The 26,459-nt window shown below is 37.6% G+C and overlaps 1 protein-coding gene and 1 non-coding gene across 3 annotated transcripts; both read left to right on the forward strand.

Annotated features, from left to right (window-relative positions):
• Nucleotides 1-847: 847 nt before the first annotated feature.
• On the forward strand, nucleotides 848-25,772 carry CDC16 (cell division cycle 16). 2 transcript variants are annotated; one of them, XM_071744261.1, is made up of 18 exons: nucleotides 848-1,011; nucleotides 3,298-3,352; nucleotides 4,360-4,457; nucleotides 5,643-5,681; nucleotides 7,378-7,518; nucleotides 9,408-9,567; nucleotides 10,382-10,476; nucleotides 11,057-11,190; nucleotides 12,873-12,952; nucleotides 14,520-14,569; nucleotides 15,241-15,314; nucleotides 17,246-17,371; nucleotides 18,103-18,255; nucleotides 18,867-18,930; nucleotides 20,568-20,629; nucleotides 22,643-22,778; nucleotides 23,671-23,761; nucleotides 24,982-25,772. In XM_071744261.1, exons 1-18 carry the CDS (start codon nucleotides 964-966, stop codon nucleotides 25,245-25,247), a joined length of 1,872 nt encoding a protein of 623 aa, XP_071600362.1. In that variant the 5' UTR covers nucleotides 848-963; the 3' UTR covers nucleotides 25,248-25,772. The 2 variants fall into 2 exon arrangements, with proteins under 2 accessions (XP_071600362.1, XP_071600365.1); XM_071744264.1 differs by lacking the exon at nucleotides 3,298-3,352 and having other exon boundaries at nucleotides 874-1,011.
• Nucleotides 5,872-5,943, forward strand: TRNAP-AGG (transfer RNA proline (anticodon AGG)). Its single transcript has one exon. It is a non-coding gene; the product is annotated as a tRNA-Pro (tRNA).
• Nucleotides 25,773-26,459: the final 687 nt, after the last annotated feature.

Genomic DNA, 26,459 nt, shown 5'->3' on the forward strand with positions numbered 1-26,459 from the left:
TTAAAAGAGTAAGTGTCACCTGCAGCACACACTTAGCATCACCAGAGAGGACACAGCCCCAAAAGGGTGACATAGCGTGAGATAAGAATCCAGCCTAATTAAGAACTAGCAGGGCCATTGAAGTTTAACAGTATTACATCAAAGTGCAGCTGCTATAAAGAAACCAAGAGAAGACACATTTTTTTCAAATTAATTTTTTTTTCTTGCCGGCTTTGTGGCCTCCTCCGTGGTGTAACTCTGACCCAAGCTTTCCCTCTCTGCCAAAGCCCAGGCAGATGGTTGCTTTTTCTGGCATCTCTGCCCCAAGGTGTATGAGCCAGCACCTAAACCATCTCAAATCAGTCTTTTTAATTTACTCATTTCTTCACACTGTTTTTCAGCAGTCAAGGCTGATGCTTTCCAGACATGTCCTAGTGAATAATGATTCCCAAATACCTGTGCTACCAAAACTGAGGGGATGACGAGGTCCCAGCAAAACTCCTGGGCACACCACGCACCAGAATATCCAGGAAATGTTTTTCACCTCAAGGCCACGGTAGCCATAAAGGGGGGGGGGGGGGGGGGGCCTAAGGGCCACGGGGCCCTCCAGGGGCCCTCACAGAGACGGCCCTTCGCTTCAAAACTTGCGGAGAAGCGTAAAAAATCAGAATAAATTTCCTAGAGGGCAGACTGCTGAGAAGAGCCTCAGAATAAATTTATTTGGGGAAGGGATGAGGGCAGCAGACTTAGAGGGGATGGGCGGAGGGGTGTTCCACAGCCGCCGCGGCGCTCAGCGCTCCCGGAACGAATCTCTGGGGATGCTGTTTCCGGGAGGGCCGGGTGGTGGATGGGGGGCGAGTTTGAGCGCGGCACCGGCGGGCCGGGCTTAGCGGTGTGCGGGCGGCGGAGAGGCCGGGGCTGGCTGCGCGGCTCCTGGGTCCCCTCCCCTCCCCTCCAGCTGCACCCACCGACCCGGGCGGGAGGATGAACCTGGAGCGGCTGAGGAAGCGGGTGCGGCAGTACATCGACCAGGTGAGGGGCGGGGGGGGCCGCGGCCGTTGGTGCGGGGTGGGGTTTGCCGGGGAAGGGGCGCACGGGCCGCTGGTTTTACCTCAGGAAAAGCCGCTCCCAGCCCGGCTCCCGGGGGGGGGGTTGGCCTGGGGAGTGGGTGGAAGGCTCTGTGGACGGGGGAGGGGAGCTGGGTATGAAATAATGCCCCATTTCCTCTGGGAAAGGAAAGAGAGAGGAGGGGGAGAGGAGCGCGGTGGGGCGGGAGCGCCGCCTGCGCGGTTTTCGCGTGTGGCTGCCGGGGAGGAGGGGGTGGGGGTTGTGGTTTCCTCCTCGTTTGGAGAAGGAAGAGGAGGAGGAGGATGGGAATGGAAGGCAGCTGAGGGAAGGACAAGGCTCCCGTGTTTGCAGGATCCCTCCCGCCCGGGTTGTGCGAGTCGGGCCGCGCTTACCCGGTGGTGATAAATCCTCGTCGGCCTGAGCTGCCGCGCTGCAGGCTGCTGGTGGAAGGGCAGGCCTTGTCATTTGTTGATGGGTTCAGCAATTGTGTTGCTGCAGGGCAAATAAAACTCATCAGGAAAAATGCATTAATAAATTAGATTAAGTGTAGCACGAAACTGCCCTGGTTCAAAGAATGAATGCCAGCGTAGCTACTGAGGAAAAACCCATCCCTTACATTAGCACAGATGTGTGTGTGTGTGGCCAGCAAGTCTGACTGGAATATTGATTGGGGACCTAAATTAATTTGGCGAATTTTCTTGTGTTGTTTTACAGCACTCGCTTGTCTTATACTGGTTCACCAAGCTGCTTGGCATGCAGCTGTGTAAACACTTGAGCAGTTCTGAGGAAGGGGCATCCTGAAGAGCATGAAAATGCTTTTTTGTACAGTAGTCACTTTTTGGTACTGCTCATCAGAAGTTGTGTAGTGCTCTCTAGGCCTGTGATGGTGCCCTTCTTTTGTAGTGTTGAGAGATTTATTTAAACCTCAATTTTTGTAGGCAGCTTTTGGATATGTGGTGGTTTGGGGTTTTTTTGTTTGTTTGGCTTTTGTTTGTTTTTTTGTTTGTTTGTTTGGGGGTTTTTTTGTTTGTTTTTTTTGTGTGTTTGTGAGGTTTTGTTGTGGTTTTTTACTTCCTGAGAGTGAAGACTGAAACCAGACTATTCTCTTGGCAAATTTGCTGGGTGTTCTTGATCCCCACCAAGCAGTAAATGTGGACACACAGGATAGAAGAGACCACACAGGTCATGGAGTGCTGTGCATCGTAATGACTGTAATAACATCAATGTGTCTTTCAGAAGATTCTGACAAACCTCTACTCCAAAAACACAAAACAACCTCTTAAGATTGTAAACAAACACCACAAATGTAATGTCGTTAAAGTTATGTCTAGATTAAAGAGTTTTTTTCTCATACTGCAAGTTTTTGCAGTGGCAGCATATCTGTTAAATGCCCAGCAGATCCTGAGGAGCATGTTATGCCTGATAGCATGGAGAAGGATAACAAAGAACAACAGCAGCTGCTGCTGACCTTCTGGGAGTATAACCCCAGCCAGTTCTATGAGGTTTATCCCAGCACCCTAAATGTGATGGCAGTCTTTCCTGAGTTAGTGGGATATACCTGCAAATTCTGCTTCTGGATCTCTGGTTGCCACCATTCTTATTTCACCCACTTCTGAACTGCAGATTAATTGTGAAACTGTGCATCCAAAGTATCCTGGTTTGGGCCAGGATAGAGCATCATTTGGTTGCCATCCTTGTGTTAAACTGACACAAGGGTTAAGGGGAAATTGATACAGGTGTTGTGGTTTGTGTAAGGTTAAAGCATCCTAACTGAAGAACAAAAATTTCTTGATCAGAGATGGTGCTGCTGAAGTTCCCTGGAGTAATTTACATCTCCTTACAGTATTCTCTGTCTTCCAAAATGTAGTGTTATATTTTAACTAGGAGGGGGGGATTCTTCCTACTTTTTCAGTGGTAGCAAATCAACTAATGATCTATTGCAATACTTATATACCATATACCTTTTGGTGAAAGATACCTGCAGTTTATTTGAAAATAATTAAACAACATCACCTCAAGTTACTTTTTTTTATATCCTTTAGAAGTTATAGAGTACTGGCTCTTTTATGGGGATTTTTGAACTTCTAAAGATCTCAGATATGAACTGTCATTCATTAGAGACCACAAGCATAAGATATTAAATGTGAATGGTATACAATATATTTCAATATACAATATACAATGTATTTCAAAATAATCCAGGAAGTTAGCCCTAACTACATACTAATTATTTCTATTATGCTTTTACAGCAGCAGTATCAAAGTGCCCTGTTTTGGGCAGACAAAGTAGCTTCACTGTCTCATGGTAAGTTCAGTGTTTTATGTTACTTTCTTTATGATAGTATTTTCTTTTGGTTTAGTTGTTTGGGTTTTTTGTTTGTTTTTTGTGTTTATTTTTTGTTTCTAAAGCTGTGTGGATAAATGTTGAAGTTTTGAGCTGGGCAGAAGTGCTTTTCTGTGATCTTTGGAATGCCATTTTTCCAAGTAGAGCAGGGCCAATCTTCCTTCCGTTTGGAACTTAGTGTTAAAATTTATGTTTGGTCAAACCTAGAGATTTGCCTACTTTAAGAGACCAAAAATAAAGATCTATGAGAGGCAGTGGTGGTTTCCTACAGGTTTCACTGTTCTTCAGGGTGACAAGTAGAAAGCTGATTTTACACAGTGAGTTGATGCTGGTAGCCTGTGTCTGCCCCCAGCTATGGTCTGTTTACACTTCTTAAGGGATTCCAGGGACTCTATCCCACAAAAACTTTGGTTGCAAGTGAAGTAGGAGGGAACTAAGCTACTCAGCAGTTGTAACTTCAAGCTGAATTCTTGTGCTTTCACTTTCACTGGTGTTACCTTACCAATCTCTTCAGAGAGGCAATTTTTTGTTGTGTTAGTTTTTTCATTATTTTTTTTTCTGCCCTGTGTCCAAGGATGAGCTGACCTACAATTGTTTTCTTGTTTTTTGGTTTTTTTTTCCTTATATCTGTATCATGGAATCATAGAATGGTTTGGGTTGGAAGTTGTCTCCTTCTAATGCCATACCTCTAGTATGCATGAGAGTCTTTGTTTTCACTCTCCAGTGCACTGTCTGCTGTCTTTAAGTTAAAATCTGTTTGTTTTTTTTTCTTTTTAATCTCTCACTGATAGGTACTGTAAGTTGTTATTCACATATTTAAATACATGTATATATAAACTTCTGTAGCTCAGTAACATGCTAGATTAGGGGGCAGACAATTTTCTAGTGAAGCAAAAGTGAATATTGAGTATGCAAGTGAAGGTATATTATAAATTGATGCTTTGTAATCTGTTCTTTATTTTTTTTAGAGGAGCCACAGGATATCTACTGGTTGGCCCAATGTCTTTACTTAACAGCTCAATATCATAGGGCAGCCCATGCCCTTCGCTCACGTAAATTGGATAAGGTGAGTCGTTTCAGTCAAAGACTTACTACAGTTGTTACTACTACTAGGAAGCTGAACATGAGCCAGCAGTGTGCCCAGGTGGCCAAGAAGGCCAATGGCATCCTGGCCTGTATCAGGAACAGCGTGGCCAGCAGGTCCAGGGAAGTGATTCTGCCCCTGTACTCAGCCCTGGTGAGGCCACACCTCGAGTCCTGTGTCCAGTTCTGGGCCCCTCAGTTCAGGAAGGATATCGAGGTCCTGGAGCAGGTCCAAAGAAGGGCAACCAGGCTGGTGAAGGGACTCCAGCACAGGCCCTATGAGGAGAGGCTGAGGGAGCTGGGGGTGTTCAGCCTGGAGAAGAGGAGGCTCAGGGGAGACCTCGTCGCTCTCTACAACTCCCTGAAAGGAGGTTGGAGCCAGGTGGGAGTTGGTCTCTTTTCCCAGACAACTTTCAACAAGACAAGAGGACACAGTCTTAAGTTGTGCCAGGGGAGATTTAGGCTGGATATCAGAAAGAATTTTTTTACAGAGAGGGTGATCAGGCAATGGAATGGACTGCCCAGGGAAGTGGTGGATTCTCCATCCCTGGAGATATTTAAAAAGAGCCTGGATGTGGCACTCAGTGCCATGGTCTGGTAACTGCAGCGGTAGTGGGTCAAGGGTTGGACTTGATGATCTCTGAGGTCGCTTCCAACCCAGATAATTCTATGATTCTATGATTCTATGATTCTACTTCTAAACTTCTGCTGCTAGCCACAGTGACTACCTCTCCATTAGAGGGTAAGGTTTGTGGGAAAAGTGGTTAAAAACCTGCATGATGCAGTTTATCTGAACCAAGTATAGTCCTGTATTCAGCTGTAGATTGACACTCTTGTCCCCAAATAGGATCATGGAAAAGAGAAGGGGTCCAGGGGTGTAACTGCAGCAGGTATGGGAAGGTGTAGTGTCACTTCAGCTGTAGTTGTATGAATTCTCCTCCTGCTCTGCTACTGAGTGGTGAAGGCAAAAGCGAAGCAAGTGATTTTTTTGTGATTTTAATAGTAGAGAAACTGTTACAGACTGAGCCATTTTAGCCAGGGAAGATACTTGGAGGTGAAAGAGATGGTAAAGCCATACAGCTGAAAAAGGAAAGAGCAAAAAGGAGTTTAGCAGTGTCAGTAAACATGCTGTTTCTTTATAACTAATAGTGTGAAACTTTTCTTTCAGCTATATGAAGCGTGTCGCTACCTTGCAGCGAGATGCCATGTGAGTACCTGTTTTAACCTGTCCTAAAACTAAACTAAATAAAGGAGGTACTTTGGAAAGATGAGGTACCTGAGAGACTGTGTAGATGTTTGTGTTCATTACAATAACAGGTTGAAATTTTTAACAGGTGATTTTATTTTATTTTTTTAACCTTGGGTTCGATCACTGAAGGGGAATTGGGAGCAGCATTGGCTCGTTGGTCTAGGGGTATGATTCTCGCTTAGGGTGCGAGAGGTCCCGGGTTCAAATCCCGGACGAGCCCTTGTGGTTTTTTGGCATAGACATCTATATTCAACATCAGGTTAAAAACTGGCCACATGGCCAGGCCCAGAGAGTTGTAGTCAATGAAGTTAAATCCAGATGGTGGCCAGTCACCAGTGGTTTTCCCCAGGGCTTAGTTTTGAGGCAAATGCTGTTCAATATCTTAATTAGTGATCTAGATGAGGGGATTGAGGCTTCCTCAGCAAGTTTGGAGACGACACCAAGTTGGGTTGAAGTGTTGATCTGGTCAAGGGCAGGAAGGTGCTCTGCATAGGGACCTGGACAGGCTGTATCAATTGTTCAAGGTCAATAAAATGAGGTTTAACAAGGCCAAGTGTTGGGTCCTTCACTTTTGTTACAGTGAGCCCATGCAACGTTACAGCTTCGGGAGCTTTGGCTGGAAAGCTGCTAAGCAGAAAAGGACTGGGGGGGGGGGGGCTGGTTGATACCTGGCTGAATATGAGCCAGCAGTTTGCCCAGGTGGCTAAGAAGGCCAAGAGCATCCTGGCTTGTGTCAGGAATAATGTGGCCAGCAGGAGAAGGGAAGTGATCATGCCCCTGTACTTGGCATTGGTGAGACTGTGCCTCGAGTACTGTGTTCAGTATTGGGCCCCTCACTACAATAAGGACATTGAGCTGCTGGAATGTGTCCAGAGAAGGGCAGCCAAGCTGGTGAAGGGTCTGGAGAACTCCCCTCTGTGAGGAGAGATTGAGGGAATTGGTAATGTTTAGTTCAGAGAAGAGGAGGCTTGGAGGAGACCTTATTGCTCTCTACAACCACCTGAAAGGAGGTTGTAGAGAGGTGGGTGGGTGGGTTGGCCTCTTCTCCCAAGTGAACAATGATAGGACTGGAGGAAATGGGCTGAATTGCAGTGGTGGAGGTTTAGACTAGATATTAGAAATAATTTCTTTACTGAGAGAGTGGTTACACATTGGAACAGGCTGCCCAGGGAGGTGGTGGAGTCACCATTCTTGGAATTTTAAATGTGATTGATGGTTGTATAAATATAGTTAGCAGCTGTATACTTCTGTGTAAAATGTGATGTGTAAGTAGTAAAATGCAGTGCTTTCATAGGAAATTGGAGTCAATTGTTAGATTACATATAAATGTTAGAAATAGAATAATGTGCTTCTTACAGAATAAGATCAGTGTATTTTATTAAAACCTGTATTGACTATTTTTAGAAATATATCTGCTTCTTTGACTGCTTAATGCCAAATAATAGATTTTTCTGTACCTGTTAATTTTGTAAATTTTTGTGTATTTCAGGTGACTTGTAAAATTGTAATTGTAAAAAGACATATGTCCAAATAAGAATATGCATGCCTGAAAAATCTGCTGATAATCACTGGTTGTGACACTGGGTTTATTGGTGCTTTATGTGCAGATGTTTCAAATCCCAACCTTGTTTTTTTACATGCACCTTTTTGCTAGTATGCTGCAAAAGAACATCAACAGGCCCTGGATATTCTTGATATGGAAGAACCAATCAACAAACGACTTTTTGAAAAGTACTTGAAGGATGAAAGTGGGTTGAAAGACCCTGCCACAGACTGGGAGATGTCACAATCCTCTGTAAGTGACATTTTTATAGCAAATAATATAACTGAAAAAAAATGTGTAAAGTGATTTAACAGCTGTATGAATCTGAGACTCTGTTCAAGCTTTCTTTTTGGGATAAAATAATTTCTAAAAATGCTGATTTATTCTGTTTTCAGTCATGAGAATAGTCATGAAAATAGCTTGCATGTATGAAAATAACTTGATATGCAAAAATGAGGAATGCTTTTCAAAAGCATTTAATAAACTCTTTGCAGAGATTTCACAGGAAGTTCATGATTTAGCATTGTTTTTTAAAGTCTCCTAGCTCTCTATGTTGCAATTTCAGTCTTACAATGTAAACTAACATTTCTTTCAATTGAAATACATGTTCTAAGATAACAAAGCAAGTTTTCTCCTCTTCCAGTTATTTTTACTATTTCCTTAATCACTCAAGTGTTTTTCTCAGTGGGTTATTTTTTTATTACACCTGAAAATTAAGTGTTGTGAAGATGAAGTTTTTGAAGCTCAGTGAAAAAATTCTTTATAAGATCCCTTAAAAGGGATTGGTACCACATGTAGGAAGAATATTCTTTACTTCCAGAGTTTTGAATTGAGGTTTTTTAGCTGAAACTACAGTGAAGGCAACTGGCAAACAGCATTCTCCCTGTAAGACTGAAGTAGCAGAATGGGTGAAATCATCTATGTCAACGGATTTTAAAGGAGAAGAGGATAAGACTCAGTTTCTGCAGTGCACCTGAATGGGAACATTTAAGCTACCACTGAAACAAAGGAAGAAGTATTCAGCTTTGGCTGCTCTTTCTTGCTCCCTGTTTCATGGTACTGTGGCCCTGCTTATTGAAATAAATTGGGGAAGCACTTTGACCAAAAAATAATCTGGTCAAAAAACCCAACTGCATCAGTCCTTACCTTCACAAATGATTGAGAAGCAGGATGCAAGGATGGGTTTGGTTTGCCAAACAAGAGAACTACTGAAGTAGTAGGTACTGCTTACAAGAAATTTTAGATCGACTTCTTTTCTAGGAATGTAGCTTTTTCAAACGTAGTTTGATTAGTTTGCACAGACATTAGTTCCACAGTAAGAATGACTGGTCTGAGCTGGTAACAAGATTGCCAGTGTAGCAGCAGCCTCCTGGGTTTCTTTAGTTGATAATGCAGCTTTCTTGCTGCTTGTGTGTGCACTCCTGAGGGAGGTGGTCTGTCTGCTTAGTCTGTTCATATAGATGGGTAATGTGTTAACTCTCTCCAAATAACTTACACTTCTGTGCCCTTCTGATGGAATTGAACACCCATCTGTGGATTTTTGAAAGGACATGTTAGTTACTGCACATCTTAGCAAAACTTTATGGTAATAGTGATCTTTTACTACATTCATTTTTTAAGCATCTATGTTTTTAATTGAAAAGAAAGATACACTTTTCTGCTTAAAGTAGTTGAGTCCATTGATTTGGCCCTTTTCACCTCTGTTGGGGTGATTCTTGTCTTGCATGGACCATGTGGTTTAACTGTCAACAAAGTAGACAGTTGCCTTTGGAAGTGATAATTGTGAACAGGGGAAGTGATAAGGGGAAGATACACTCAAGATATTGAGTATAAGGGGAATTTAGTATAGTTTACAACTGTGTATCAGAGAGCTGGATGCCAGAAGTAGAAAAGATAACTCTGTCCTCCTCCTTATTTCAAGCATGTGTTTGTTTGGCAGTCCTGACAAAGCAGTCATTTGGTTGTGGGTTTTGGTTTTTTTAAGATAGTAGAGACTATTTATTCAAAACCAGCACTAGAAAACCAGGTTCCATCACACATGAAATGCTTTTTACTTTTCAGGGAGCCCATTTGATTTGTGCTCAAAACCAAATTGCAAACATTGATTCAGTCTTTGACCTCCAGCCCTGCTTTTCCACCAGATCAAGAGCTCTATCTGCCTTTTGCGAGGGAAGATCTATGATGCTTTGGATAACAGAACCCTAGCAACATACAGCTACAAAGAAGCCTTGAAGCTTGATGTTTACTGCTTTGAAGCATTTGATCTTTTAACGTCCCACCACATGCTCACGGCACAAGAAGGTCTGGATAGCAGTTATTTCTCAAATACAAATACATTTTAAGTACTTTCTAAATATTCCTCTTTTTCTGGATAAAGCTTAAAGCAACACTACAAGAAGCAGACTTTAAAATGTTAAGAATGGCTAATGTTTGAATCACAGGATCATAGAATGGCTAGGGCTGGAAGGAACCTTAAACATCATGTAATTCCAACCCCTCTGCATGGGCAGGGACACCTCCCACTACACCAGGTTGCTCAAGACCCCATCCAACCTGGTCTGGAACATTTCTAGGGATAGGGCAGCCACAACTTCCTTGGGCAACTTTAATTTGAAATGAGTGAAAATTATAATCTGCTCAAATTTACATTTAAACTTCATTTTTCAGGCATGCAGTACTAAGAATGAAAAGAAAATAAAAGTAAGCCACCTGTCCTGTTTGTTAGCTCTGGAAGCTCCCACACTCTTTGCCCAGCCTAAACAGCGTTTTTCCTCAAGTTCACAGTCTTTGAATCCACAAAACCCTACTGGTGTTTGTTTACTTACAGTAGGCATTATTAATATGGCATTCTTAGTGATAAGATTTGACATGTAGACTAAATAAAAATATTGCTGTGTTATGCCATCTTTGCTAAATTTTATGTGAAAGCGTAGAAGGAAAAATAAAAATGTAATGATTTCCATATTTAGTAACATTTTCTGTTTTAATGTATTTGTGTTGTTGTAATTTTGGGATAAGTATCATAGAATTCTTTACATCTCTTATGTTCTTAAAATGGTGGACCTTGCTGTTTCTTCTGTGAAATGATCACCTCCATTTTTTTCAATTCACATAGAAAAAGAACTTCTTGAATCTCTACCTCTTAGTAGACAATGTACAGAAGAAGAACAAGAGTTGCTTCACTTTTTATTTGAGAACAAATTGAAAAAGGTAAATTCTAAAACTGACTAAAAAGATGGAGATATGATTGAAAGTCTTGACTTCAGATGTAATTTTTCTTGGATTCCATTTATTCAGACCATTGGGATAAAAAAGGGCTTTGTAGTTTTGTTTACTTTAAAATTTATGATGCGGTATATGCCACTTTTTGGGAGTAGTATAATAGTTTTGTATAAACTTATTTTCTTGAAATTCTGCTTATTTTTAGCTTTATTTCTTGACAAACTTGTAGGTGGAGAAAAGAAGATTAATATAGAAACATTATTCCAGACTGTTTTATCCAAAGATAATGTGAGAGCACTGAAAGCCAGCTTTGTGTTGCTCAGTATTCATTTCTCCAACTTATATTTAAGAAGGTGACACTGACAAACATCTTGCATGTTCTTAATCAACTTCCAAGTATGTTATGAAGAACCATCTTATCAAATACAGGTTTTATGGATTTAAAGCTAAAAATTTTAAGCAGCTTGATGCTTCTTAAATATTCTTGTAGAACTAAAAATAGTAATACTTAATGTCATCTGCTTTCAGATTGGTTGTTGTTTCACATTTTGTTTCTTTTGTCTTTCAGTATAATAAACCCAGTGAAACACTGATTCCTGAATCAGTAGATGGTCTCCAGGAAAACCTGGATGTGGTGGTATCCTTAGCTGAAAGACATTATTATAACTGTGATTTTAAAATGTGTTACAAGCTTACTTCAGTGTAAGTATACAAAACAACCTTAAGTTTTTTATATCATACAGTGAAGCATAGTAGTTATATCTGGACTTAGATCATTAGAATATCATTGTTCAGTGCATCAACATACATAACAATTTGATACAAAGGTGTTTAAAATGTGTAGTTTGTGTCTGGCAGTCCAAGTTATTTTTGTGATATGTAGCAGAACTGTCCAAAGCAAAACTCCAGTTAATCAGCATTGTGCTGCCTTTCCCTTCATCCATACTCTTCTTCATTCTGGTACCTTCAGTTTTGTATGTTCTCTGCCTACTTGTTTAGCCTTCAGGATGAACAGATTTGGATCAATCATTAGGCAGTGTGATTTCATTTACTGATTAAAAGTTATGTTAATTTTGATGTGCAAAGTGTTGCATTTTAGTTTTTAGCCATCCTGGGCAAACATACACTGCTGTTGTCAGGTGGGACAGAACAACAACACTAATTGCTTCTCAGCTGCTGTAAATCTGAACACATGGGTGTGAAGCTATTTTTTCTGCTGGTCTGACAACTGCCTTTTTAAGAAAACTGCATTTGGTGTCTGTACTGCAGAGTGTTAGTAGTGTAAAATAGAAGTTTATTTTTGTTTTATTGTGTTGGCTTTTTTTGGTTGTTTTATAGTTCAGCTTTTTCTAAGCTGAAGCAAGCCATCACTGTGTAGACTATCCTATGGAACCCAGTACAGGCTAGATTTTTGGGAAGGGTGTGGAGAATGCTGGCAGTTAGGATGGACTTAAACACCTGAGTAAAATGATGATCCTGTTGAAATAAATTGCTTCAGTTAGGTCAATAAAATTGCACTATTGCATATTAGTTTCTGAAACTTGATTGCCACATCCTGTCTAACAGGAAGTAGCAGAGTGTCTCCTAAGGAGGAGATTAGCATAATTAGCATAGATGCTGGAGCTTGGAAATGAGTCTGTGAAGTCCTTGTGACTTCTAAAACCCGGGAAAAAAAAAAAGAGGGAAATTTCCTTTTAAATACTTTGACCTTCTTAAAAATAGCAACCAAATTCTTGAACTATTTCTGCTTCTCAGAGAATGGAGTTATAACGCTGTTCTTCTGATTTAAGAGATTTTTGTGAATAGTTTTCAAGACTTTTTTCTTTTCTTTTTTTTTGTCAGTTTACCAAATGCTAATGCTTACAGAAGGGTCACGTGCCTACAAGCCACGTGCTGCATGTAGTCTGTTGTCTGTGAGACTCCTCCATTTTTTAAATGCCACAGGAAATAAAAATTTAAAACTGAGTTAAATATTTCCCAAGGAATACTGCTTAGTGTTGATCCCAGATGGCTGAGGAGTATTGCTTGAAAGTTGCTGCCAAATACATGGAAAAGATGAACAGAAATGTTGTTGCTGTTTACTGGTTAAATTTGAAGTGGCAAACAGATGTGTGCTGTGCTCTGCTTTTCTGGTTGTATGTTCAGCTTGCCAGAATTTTCTGTTATCCTCTTCTGTTAGGTTAAATTAATAGTATTTTTTCTGGTCATAAGATAGCCTTTATTCTGCTGTTAATGGTTATCTTCTAGTCACAATTAGTTTTCCTATGCCTAAAGTGGTAAGTAACTGAAACATTACACACTGTAACAGCAGCTTGCTTACAAGATATTACAGTTTTCTAAATGTGCATTGCAGATTTTTTTTTATTTGTTTTTTTTTCTTTTAGAGTAATGGAAAAAGATCCTTTCCATGCAAATTGTTTACCTGTGCATATAGGGACACTTGTGGAACTTAATAAAGCAAATGGTAAGAAACAACATTTAATGAGTCAAGCTATTCAAGCTTCAATTTTAAAAAAGAATTAATTGTGCCAATTAACTCCTTTTATACCATTAAAAAAATGACATACATTTTTCCACTTACCTGCTGTTTCAAGAAAACAGTGGTAACTGTCAAAAAGGGAGTTTTGGAGCTGACAGTGGGGCAGCAGAAAGTAGCTGTGCAGTCTTTATTCATCCATGATTTGAGTGTCACTGTCTTAACCACTGGGCTATGTAGCCAGAAAGTTAGTGAGCTTACACTGCTTCATTTCTCCTTGATTTCCATTCTGAGGTGATCTTCCTTGAGCATTTAGGTGTATTTTTTCTGATCAACAACAAAATAAAATATATTAATTTAGACTATAAGGAACTCTTCAGCAGTGTGTATGTCTGGGTAGACTTGCTTTAGCCATATTACACTATTATATTATTCTTGCTGTCACTGTAGTGAAAGTGCCCTTTTAGTTCAAAGAAGTTAATAATCATAGAGCACCTTTGCTGGAACTACAAGAATAGCTTGCTTGCAGCTTTTTCTTACTTCAGACTGCATATAAACATCCAAATTAAGTGAGGAGTTTGAATGTCTTTAAAAGCAAGTCTTTCAAAGGATACTGAATAGTCTGTACACAAATAGATCATTATGTGTATGAATACTTCCCAGTATTTAGTCAATATACTTCTCAAGTTACTTGACAGTTAAGAACATCTGACCTAAATCTTCTGAGCCTGCCTTGAGAAGCATTTCCCAAATAAGTTGATATTTTGTAAGCCATATTTGATTTCCTGAAGCCAGGAATTGATGCAAAGTACACCTTTGATGAGGACAAACTCATCAATTTAAGAGCCCTGTACTCTGAAGAAATATTAATTTTATGCACCATAATGCTGTTCCTTTTGAAGTTGCCTGCACAATGGAATCGTTACCATGTATCTGATTACTTCTGCTGTTAGAAAATCTGTAGTAAGTTATTGTAATAACCAGAATTATTGCTTTTATTAGAAAAAGAGTAACTTAAAATTATTCCAAATAATTTAATAAATTATTTTATTTTGTTCTATTTTCAGCATATTAATGCACAGGATTCTACTTGAAAATTGATATGACCACTGTCTTAGAACTTTCAGATATAGGAAGTTCAGTAGTGTTTTATCTTGGCAAGATACATTCCAGTGTAATACTGCAGGCAATTTAACTACATTATTTAGTAGTTAATTTAACTAATTACTCGGTAATTTTACTACAGGCAATTAATTTAACATATGTTAATGGTCTAAGTTGAAGGATTCTTAAGGGGTGGGATGTATAGCTGCTTATCTGCTGCAAAGACTTATGGATTGTTTGGGGATTTTTGATTTTGTTTTGTTTTTTAGTTAGTTAAAAAGCAATCTATTTTGAGGCAGTTTGAAGTATTATCACTGAAGAGAACTTTTTTTTTTTGCTTGTGAATTAATAACTTTAGATGTTTTGGATATTTTGTGTAGAAAGCTAAAGTGCTTTAAATGTCTGAACATTTTAGCACATTTTAATTTTCTTATTTCTTTCCACTATGTAGAGCTTTTCTATCTTTCTCACAAACTGGTGGACTTGTACCCAAATAATCCTGTAAGTTGTTCTAAACCTTCATTACCAGGTAGTTTTTTGGGGTTTTTTTTTTCTAGATGAAAGCACCCAAAAGTTGTAACAGTCAGTTTGAGCAACTGAATTAAAAACCTGTTTCTGCATGGAGCTTGTAAAAATGGTTCAATCCTTTTATCTTCTGTGCACCAAGGTTCCTTATTAAAAAAAAAAATGTTCAGTGTGAGGTATTCAGTTTGAAAAACAATTTCAGATGAATTCTACAGTGATAAATGTATATGCCACTCTAAGCAACCTTTTCCAAGGTTTGATCACCTTCATGATGAAAACTGTTTTCCTTTACTGAATGGGAACTTCCCGTGTTGCAATTTTTCCCCATTTCTTGCCATTTCATCACCACACTGCTGAGAAATCTGTCTGTGTCTCCTGTGTTCCCTACCATTAAATAACTGAAGACAGCAATAAGCTTTACACTTAGCTCTCCATGAGGCTGAACAAACCTAGTTAGAGACATGAATGTTGGCAGTTACTGCTTGTCTGTAGTACCAAATAATTCTAAAAGCTGACCCTGATTTTAGTGAAAATATTCCTAATATCTCTAATTATAAACCCGTTCTTCTGATTTGTGTTATCTATAGTGATGTTTCACTGAAAGCAGCGTGGTATATCTAATATGCTATTTTTATTTTAACGTGTAGGTGTCATGGTTTGCAGTAGGATGCTACTATCTCATGGTTGGCCACAAAAATGAGCATGCCAGAAGATATCTCAGGTAATTATTTTTTTTTTTTTACAGTTTTTCTTAGTGAATCTGTTGCTCACTGGCTAAGTAAGTATTTCATGTTCATGATTGCTTGTAAGCTCATAAAGTGAACAGACGTCTTCATAAACTGGTTACTACTATATATGTCTTTTGTTGGCACCCTTTTTTTAGTGGAGCAACTTAGACCTCAGCTTTTTCAGTGCTTTAAAAATAATCAAAAGACTGACTTACATGGAATCTCTTTTAGCCATCAACTTCATGTTATGGGCAGGTGTAGTTCCAGCATATGCTCATGCTGGCAAGATATCTATCAATCAATATCAATCAAGCCCAGTTCTTAGCTCAAGAACACTCAGGCATTGTCTCAGGCTGAGGTTTCAGAATCTTAAAGGAAAGAGAAAATTCTGACGTTTGGGTGTCAGAGAGAAGGCAGACAATGGGGGAAGTTTTTGAAGTGGTTAAAGCTGTCTAGGATGTAGAATAGGAAGATAAAGATTTTTGAATATGTAAAGTTTTGTCCCAGGTGATAGAGAACAAACTGTTCTTTAGGCTTGATGATGAGAAATAATGAGTTTAACTGTAGCAAACCAGATTTAGATTAAATGTTAAGAAAAAGTGTTTAAGCGTAGTTAGTAGTGGTAACAGTAGTTAAAAGACTGACTACATGTGGAACATGTAGGATCTCCATGTAAGAAGCCTTTAAGAAAAGACTAGGCATTATCTCTCATGAGCTGTTTAGTTATCAATACCCTGGAAATCAATGACTGCAAAAATACTCTACAGAGCTTTCTGATGTTCCTGTCACCTTTGCATTTCTGTAAAGACTTCAGCTTGCAGTGGAGAGGCTTGAGTTGCATGCTTTAGTTTGGGACTTGAGTAACATTTTGTATACTTCTCTGAGGAACAGCAGGGGTCTGCAATATAACAAATAAATACTCTTTAACATGAAGGCTAGTGCAAGAAATTCAACACACAGTTCAATCTACCAGTTCATTTGGTATTTTCATACCCTGCTTGTAAAACTAAAGTTTGATAGAATATATTTATTTTGAAATCTATAGCTAGATTTTTTTTAATGCATCATGAATCTCCACTACTTTCTCTGTATTTTGACCAATTCACTTATGAAATAGAATCATAGAATGGTTTGGGTTGGAAGGGACCTGAAAGCTCATCTAGTTCCAGCCCCCCTGCCATGAGCAGGGACACCTCCCACTAGATCAGGTTGCTCAAGGCCCCATCCAACTTGGTGCTGAACATTTATAGGGAGGGGGCAGCCACAACTTCCCCGGGCAACCTGTGCCAGTGTCTCACCACCCTCACAGGAAAGCTTTTTTTCTTATTATCTAATGTAAATCTGTCTTCAAGTTTTAAAACATTGCCTCTTGTCTTCTCTCAACACACCCATGTCGAAAGCCCTACCCCAGCTTTCCTGTAGGCCCCCTTCAGGTATGTTCAGGAAAAGCCACTAAAAGGTCATCTTGGAGCCTTCTCTTCTCCAGGCTGAACAACCCCAGTTTCCATCTGTCTGTGCTTCTTTCAGTGCAACCCAGGACACAGTTGGCTTTCTGGGCTGCAAGCACACATTGACAGCTCATGTTAAGCTTCTGGTCCCCCAACATCCCTGAGTCCTTCTCCTCATAGATTATATAATAAATATATGATTATTTATGTTCAGTAGTATCAAATAATTCCTGCTGTCCATGAACAGCAGTAGAAATAATAGTGAATTCTTGAAAACGTGTGATACATTGTAGTGCTGAATAGTTTGTTGAACTTTAGAACTTTGTTTAACAGTGTTTAACTACACTGGTCATTTCAGAACATTATCTTAATAGATACATAGCAGTGCTATGCCATATAGTTAGGTAAGTAAATTGTCTGAAGCAGATGAAATTTAAATCCAGGTGTGTTTGCTTGTGACGTGCTCTTGTTTTTAGCAAAGCTACTACACTTGAGAGAACGTATGGACCTGCATGGATAGCATATGGACATTCATTTGCAGTTGAGAGTGAGCATGACCAGGCAATGGCTGCCTACTTCACAGCTGCACAGCTCATGAAAGGGTATGTCAACAAATGTCATAATCAAAAAACCTAAAATTAAAATTAAATGGAAATTATTCTCTAAGTAGCGTATAAAATTGACCTATATCCCTTTAAACAGTAGAATACATTTGCAAAAATTACCTGGTAGAAACAAAAGGAGAAAAACCCCAAATATTTTGTCATCTGCATTTAACTGGATAATTTGTACTCAAATTGTTGTTGTGACTTTCTTGTTTCTTTCAGGTTTTTTTTTTAGTTCTGAAATCAAGATTTTTTATTTAGATAAACTGTGTTCTACCTGAGAGTTCTCTGAAACTTTGGAATAATATTTGTCATACCAGTTCATAAACTGCTGTACAGTAATATATCGAACAGCTGTTGTCTTATCTGGAGAAGGTTGTAAAATGAGTAGTTGATATAGAACTGTTGTATTTGGTTGTAGTTATTGGTAAATATAATCCCTTTACTGATACTTCTTCCATATTTCATTTGCAAGCAAAAGATAGAAGGGGAAAAAAAGACCCTCATAACTAACAAAATACATGTTATCAAGATTCAATTTTGTGTTGGAGAGCAAATTCTTGTCAATAACTATATATAAAGATATAAAGTATTTTAAACAGCCCCTTAGTTTAATAGTCCATTTAAATCAGATTTTTACTTGGGTATACCTAAATATATCCAAACACATTTGGCATTTCTTTGTAGTTTGTGAAGCTAAGTGCATCATACTTTTATTTTTTTAATAGGTGTCATTTGCCAATGCTCTATATTGGACTGGAATATGGTTTGACCAACAACTCAAAGTTAGCTGAAAGGTTTTTCAGCCAAGCTTTAAGCATTGCACCTGAAGATCCTTTTGTTATGCATGAAGTTGGAGTGGTTGCATTTCAAAATGGAGAGTAAGCTTGAAAAATGATATTAAATACAATCTTAGGCATGGATTATTCTGAAGTATAACTTTCAGATAGACTTAGGAAAGCATTTATATTGTGATATAGAATACAGTTTCTTTTGGTTCTAGCTTAGATGGTGTTTGCCTTTAATTCTTGCTTTCTGCATTGTTCTTTTTTCAAATTGGATGAGGAAAGTATTTCAATGCTTTAGAAACATGCAGAGATTGAGTATTATAGTGTGTGCCTATTATTGGGTAGCTCTGTGCCTCAGGAAGGCATCTGTCTGCACACACAAGTGTACATATGCTATAAAGCTTTGTATAGCAAATGATCTTGTCAACTCAGGAGGTTCAAGATATAATCTGAAAAAAACTAACAGATGCAAGAACTGTTTTGTTAATATCCCTGGTTTGCTTCTGATTTTTTAACTTTGTCTTGTTAGCTTTTAGGAGTGTGTGAAAAATATATCTACTGTAAATTACTGGTTATTACAGTTAATTTCGCTCATATAATGAAATAATGTCAAAGAGCTGCTACTTGCAATACAGTTTTCTCATACTGCTAATGAAAGCTTCACTAATTTAATATTCCTTTCTTCCCACCCCCTCAATCCTTAGCTGGAAAACTGCAGAAAAGTGGTTTCTTGATGCACTGGAAAAAATCAAAGCTATTGGAAACGAGGTATTTTTCCTAATAACATGCATGATCAAACTCCAGAAAATCCTGTAATATCTTTTCAGAAAATGTGCTGTGCTTATTTTAAGGTAGAAACAATACACTATAAATTTTATATTAAAACTTGTGTGTATTGGGTTTTATTGGTATCATCTCCAGAGGTACAGAAAAAGGCCAAAAGTGTGATTCTGTGTAAAATTAAAAGAAAACAAACATTGATGGGAGAAGGGAATCCAGATCTCATTCTCAGCCTTGGGTCTTAGTAGACCAATGGCTCTTGACCTAAATGGGGAACTGGATACCATGTGTGAAGATGGTTTCTGCCACCTTAATTAGTAGCCATTTCTTGTATGGCTTCCACTTTCATTTGGACACAATCCCATAGGTATGGATTTGTTTTCTTTCTACCAGATAGAGCCAGTGTGTGGGAATGGGCCCAGGGATGCTTAACTAACTTCTGAAAAGTAACCACCAACCAAAAAGTGTGTCAGGAGATGTGCTTTTAGTTCTCATGCTGTTATTAGTTAAAAGTCAGCACACACATGAGTTTCTACCTCCTGGTAGTACTGTTTGTTTTATTTGTGTCATCATCTTGTCTAAAGAAACACATTGTACTAGAGTAACTTAGGATGGCTTAATGAAAGTACTACCACCTTTTGACAGGCTTCTTGTGAATTTCAAGATGAGTTTTCATTACTTTTTTTTTTTTTTTTAGCTTAAATTTAATTAATGAGGGTGCCACCTCACGCTGCTGTAATTGTTAACGTGGTGTCTCCTATCAGTATAATGTAATTGCTTCTAGAACAAAGTAAACTTTTGTAAAGTAGAATGCACTGAAAAAACTGTAACCTTTATGTGGACAAGACACATATTTACTAAAACAAACTGCACAGCTACTAATTTCTATGCTCACCAATGTATAAGTAGGGTTGTTTAGCTGTAAGCAGTTAAAGTTGTATTGTCCACCTGAATGTCACAGAGTTCGTAGCCGAGCCTTCAGTTCATGCTTATGGCCAAATTCCTCTCTGTATCAGTGTATCTATAAGCACATAAATGGAAATTCAAAATCAGAGTGGGAAACACCTGAAATAACTAGACATACAGAGATATGCTTCCATTGTTTGAAATCACAAATTCACAGTGTGTTAGAGTCCAAATTATTTTTAATACCAGAAAAACACGTTTCCAGAATTTTGTCGGCTCAGGTTGCCTTCTGTGTGCCTTGTTAGTGAGCTAATTTATTTACAGCAGATAGACTATGAAGAAGACATTTTAAAAAATTTAAGTATTAATGATTATTTTATAAACATGATTTGGGGGTGCAGTGCTCCTATGCTGAGAGACCTGATGTGATTTTTAAGTAGAAAACAAACTATAATTGGTTTGTATCTAAGTTTTACTATCACAAAGGTTTATTATTACCAACCCTGTCAAGAAATTCAATTGGTTTTGAAAAATGGAAAATTAGAAAAATCAGCTATTGCATAAACGTTTTGAGCATAAATATGTGTTCTGAAAAGAATTGAAAATGTTTGGCATGTTTTTCTCAGTGATGAATGGATTGCCTGGTGCATTTGTTTGTTCCAAAGTAGACAAATCCAGTTACAATCTGTAGTTGTTTGAATTGTTGCATTATTTTGCAGGTAACAGTTGATAAGTGGGAGCCTTTATTGAACAACTTGGGACATGTCTGCAGAAAACTCAAGTAAGGAGAGAGTACTAAAACTACATTTATCTGGAACACTGCACAAATGTGTTTTCTCTAGACCTGGTTATCATTTATATCAAGATTATGTACCACATGAGAGCAATGTAGAAGATGATTGTAAGAACAATATTCCTTAAATCAGCTTGTGAATATAAATACACTAATCACCCCTTAATTTCAGTTTACTACACACAAGTTAAAATACTTCATGTGAAAACCTTTCCTTAACTATTGATTCTTGTTAGAAGTTTGGTTGTACACTTTTAGACCCTTTTATGGGTCTGAATTATAACTGGCTGCTGTCCCAGTCCTGATATACTTGAATATGTCCACTGATTTAAATAACGGTAGTTTTGTGATGGTTAATTGCTTGAATCAGTGCTTATGGGCATTTTTCATAAACAGAACAATAAAATACTACTTTTGGCTTTTGAGAACTGGAATTTTCATTCTAGGAAGAGAAAAGGAAAGTGCCGAGCACATACACAGCTTTAACACTTTTAATATCAGGAATTATTTTCTCATTAGTTATCAGAATCTGATTTTAACCAGTGTTTTCCTGTGTTTAATTAGAACTGTATCTTTTTTTTTTTTTAGGGTCATGATTTTAATTGTTCAGTTGGTGTATACTATAATTTTTGTTTCAAAGCTGCTAATGAGAATGTGATTATGGTAGATGCAAGTTTTACTTCTGCTTTGGCTTTGGTAGTAATTGCTTTGTGCTTGAATTGCCAATTAGTCTTCATTTTCATTAGGAAATAGAGATGTGTAACAGTTACCCCTTCTGCCAAGATCAAACAGAGACACTGCTGCTGGAAGCTGTTCATGAGTATAATTGCAGGGTTTTTTCAAGTACTTGTTTCAGATATAATGTCATAGTTTGGTTTTTTAAAAATAAATTGGTAACTGCTTACATCACATTTATGTTCAGAAAGGCAACCTACTGTACTTCTACATCCTTGTAAATTGTCTTTCATGAAAATTAAGTTGGAAGTTAAAGCATATTTACATATGCTTTGACATCTTAGAAGTTTTGTATGACTAGCATTCATAATACTTGCTATTTTTAAAAAAACTACTGTATGCACATCTACTCATTAGCAATATGTGGTTGAAATTTGAAAGCAGGATATTAAAATACAGTGGTAGTTAATTGGATAGGTAAAGACTATGGGTGAGAATAAAATTTGAATCACAGGAAGTTTCCTGCAGCAAACAAACAGCTGCATAATTTTTCTGCCTCACTTGGTACTTAATGCCCTCTAATGACTTCATCTGTTGTTGTTTGCATAATTTCTTTATAACTATAGACATAAAAATTTCTGTAAATAGATAATTGCCATATTTATTTTTAATAACTTGGTAAAAGGGTGTCAAATGTGAGGATTAATTTGCCTGAGTAAAGCCATAATGTACTTTTATTTTTTGTTTTATAAAATAACAACTGCAATAAGCAGTCTAATTAATGAATAATTTTCAAAGAAAGAGTGGCTAGAATTTTAAAGGAATAATGAACAAAATATAGGTCTTTTTTTCTGATAGACAAAATGGAAATAGCAAAAAGTACCAGCGTATGCAGCACTTTAGGCTTGTAGAAGCCAGGAGAACTTTCCTCACTTTGAACAGTGACTGATTTAGACTCCTACTGCTTTCTCCCTCCCCTGGGGAAGAAAATGAAAGCTAAATAAAGCTAATGTTACAATGAGCAGCATTAAACATATAAAGCAATTTATCATATCAGATTGCAAAGATCATCTCCAATGGGGCCTGGCTGTAGGCAGCTGTTGTCCTGGCATGAGGAGAAGAATGATTTCTCAATTACACTGATGAAGGAAACTGTCAATATTCATGAGTCTTTTGTGCATTCTCTTACATTCAGAATATGAAACAATAATGTTTGGGTTCTTACAGGACTGCATGCCACTGTACTAAGGAAAGAATCAATATAACACTATAAGAACACCTTTCACTGAAGCTTACTAATAGATTTTCTGTATTAAATCCCAACAGGAAATACGAAGAAGCTCTGGAATACCATCGGCAGGCACTAGTATTAATTCCTCAAAATGCTTCTACTTACTCTGCCATTGGCTACATACACAGTCTCATGGGGAATTTTGAAAGTGCAATTGATTATTTTCATACGGTATGTAACTGGCTTAAATTAATGTGGTGGTCATAGATCCTGTTAATTACTGTTTCATGCTGGCTTGGTTTTGGAACCGAGAACAAGCATTCTATCCAGCATCCAAATTAGTGCTTATTTTATAATCTTAGTATTTTTTTTAAATCTTCTTAAGTTTTCTGTTGATCAGGCAAAAATTTGTCACTTTGTGAAACCTAATGCTTGGATCCTTTGCTACTATAAATTATTGGATATTATAATTGTTATTTACATTTTACTTATGTAAACTTCTCATGCAGCTGAAATGATTGAACATACTTCTAGCCTTTGCCCTGAAGTAGAAATTTTACAGCAAATTTAATTTTTAAAGACATGCTGTTTTCTGTTATCTCATTTACCTTTACTATTTGATACTTGTATGTTATTATTGCAAGACAGTTTTGGTGATATCACATTTTCATGGGGTAACAATGAATTTTCCTCAGCTGAATTTTCAGCATTTAAGTTGATTGGCTTGAATTCAGATGCTGTTCTATTTACCTAGAAGCTTGCATTGCATACATTTAGTTGTAACTACTTAAAGTGTGCCTCAGTCTATTTTGTTATAGATTGTAGCTTAGCTATACAAAATTAACTTCCTAGTATATTTTACGGTCATTATACCTCTTGATTTATGAATGAGTCTCTGCATATATACTGTTTTCTTGTTTTGTTTTTGTGATTTGCTTGCTTATTACTTCAGCCAGTTCAGATGCAGCTATCTTGGTTTTGCTTTACAGTGAAGACTGTGCTTCAATAGCACTGTTGAACAACACAACAATGAACTTGGAACCATTGCAGACTTAAGATGTAAATGGTGCTACTTGCTGCTAAATACTTCTTACTGTTTTGTGTTGTTTTTTTTTTTAAATAGGCCCTTGGTCTTAGGAGGGATGACACATTTTCAGTCACAATGCTTGGACATTGCATAGAAATGTATATTGGTGATTCTGAAGCCTACATTGGTAAGTCTTTCACTTACATGACTCGTTGAGTCTTTGAGAGGAGTCTTACTTGAATATCAAGAGACTTTCTACCATTACCTAGTTAACTGACAAAGCAGAGTGTGGTTTGGTTTGGTTTTTTGTTGTATTTTAGGTTTTTTAATGGCTAAATGAGACTGAACTTATTAGCAACTGCAGATGATCACTGAGTTTTTAAAGCATTACCACAGTAAATTCTTACCAGTATAAAGAAACACTTTGCCATTGAAGGTGGTGGAAATTTATTTCATAGAAAATACGGATCTGTGGCAGTTCCTAAACCAAAGGAAAGAGGGGGAAAAAAAGTATGGAGTTAGAAAGTCATAGGACTTTATTTCAGTTCATGCTGCTGTAGAGAGATATGGGCATGCATTTTCAGCATGTCAAAACTGCTCCATGGAGACAGCATAAATTCTTCTGCCTCCAAAAATAGAGCTTGGTATATGGTAAAAAAAAAAAACAAACCTTCATAAAAATAATACATCCTATTGCCACAGTCTGAAATATTCCATGGAGACAGCATAAATTCTGCCTCCAAAAATAGAGCTTGGAATATGGCAAAAAAACACATTTCGTAAAATAAAACATTCTATTGCCATAGTCTGAAATAATTCCATGAAAGCTTTCTGCGCCCCCTCCCCCCCAAAAAAAAAACCTTATAGTGACATTTCTGCTTCATTGAACTTGGTGATATATCTGTAATGAACACGGTTATGTCCTGTCGAGCATGTTGATGAGGCTGAAGCCAGTAAAAGCCATCTGTGTACTCTGTTGCTTTTCCTGTGGATTTTTCACCCAATTTTGAAGCAGATGTTTCTTCTTAATATTGTCTAAATAACCATATATAGGTGGTTCACACATCTGGAAGAACCATGCAGCTGTGCGATACACATTAATGCAAACCATGGTGTGTGTAAGTTAACAACATCAACAAAAAAAGCCTCTTACAGAATTGGGAAGGGAATTCACAATTACTTCTAAAAACAGATTTTTGAGTCTATGTCTTGAATTGTGCTTTTATCAAAAAAGAGACTGCTAGATTTTTTCAGAGCAACTCTATTGAACTTCAGTCACTAAGCAGCAACAGCTCCCTGTCATTCTGAAGGCAGAGGATCATAGTAGTTTCTGGACGATAGTTTCTTTGAGATCCTTTTTTGGTAGTGTTCACTTGGAAGAAAGTAATGGTTTTACTGTTTTCCTAGGAACAGAGATCAAAGACAAATTAAGATGTTATGACTTTGACGTGCACACGATGAAGACATTAAAGAACATAATTTCACCTCCCTGGGATTTCAGAGACTTCGACATAGAAAGACAAACTTTGGATGAAAGTGGCATTGTAACATTAGAAACCTCACATCAAAGGAAAAGTACAGATACCAGTCGCCCACTAGAAGAAACTTTTGAGATTGAAATGAATGAAAGTGATATGATGTTAGAGACATCAATGTCAGACCATAGTACATGACCAGAACTACTGGTAGAGAGCTCATTTTGTCTACGTGTAATAATATGTTTGTTTTAGCATTTTTGTTATGGTGTTATACTTTCAAGATTTTGCTATTTTTATATGAATTCAAACTCTGTACTTAAGACCAGAAAAATAATGCTTGCCTTAAGGATGACTAAAAAGTATACATGATGGACTGTTTCTGCCAAACTAATCACACGTGATGAAGTAAAAATTCACTTTTTTTTTTTTTTTAAATTGATTACTGCTCCATGTGTCTGCCATCAGTAAGACTGTGAAGGTTTGAAAATAGTACTTAACATTCTCAGCATTGTTAAATTGAATAGCCAGTCTAATATTGTATCATTGTGGCTTCTGAGTTGTCATTCTGCCTGTGAGGAATGCTTTATTAGTAAATCTACCCCCCAAAAAAAATCCATGAAGTTTTATACCTAACTACTTTGTTAATTCTTTAAGGAAGAATTTTTATAGTTTTCCATCATTTGACTCTAATTTGACATACATTAAATTGATGACAAAGCATGCTACTCTGTTATACTTTATTTGTTTCAGTTCATCATTATATTCATATTGTATTACTGAAAGATCACTTAAGAACTGGTTTTGGTAAGGTGACTAGACAACAAACTTGAATGTTGTAAATATGAAGATACATCAGTATTTCTTGCAATTAGTGTTACAGTAAAATTGTGAGCCACAGGGCGCTGCTGTAGGGGACCACAGTCATTTTCTTTACACATAGTTTTGTCAGGGCAAAGGATTAACTGAATAATACACATTTTTTTTTACAAGTCTGGAAAGTGTGGTATTTTTTAATGGTTTTGGTTCACTGAAAAATGAAGAAGTAAAGCGTATGCCTCTAAAACAGAAGCAGGGATTTCTTCACTGAACAGGACAGGTCTGTTTGCCTTCAAAGCATGAATGTTGACCATATTTTGTCTAAATTTTTCCCTTCTCTTCTTGCCTTTTCCACGTTTGTCACTATGTGGGGCCAGAAATTAAAAACTTAACACTACAAGCTGTCATAGTATTATCTTATGTGACTTCCAGCTAAGTTTTGGCATTTTATGTTTGGAACAGATTTCCTGAAGTTTAGCAGTCCATGCTTTAGTGTTAAGTACTTCAGATCAAAAACTAGCTGTTTTTCTGTAGAGAAGTGTTTCTTACAAAGTACAAAAACTATTTTTGTTTTTTAGTCAGCAAAATTAA

This window comes from Heliangelus exortis, chromosome 1 (genome assembly GCF_036169615.1).
Source record: "Heliangelus exortis chromosome 1, bHelExo1.hap1, whole genome shotgun sequence".
Classification (NCBI taxonomy): Eukaryota; Metazoa; Chordata; class Aves; order Apodiformes; family Trochilidae; genus Heliangelus; species Heliangelus exortis.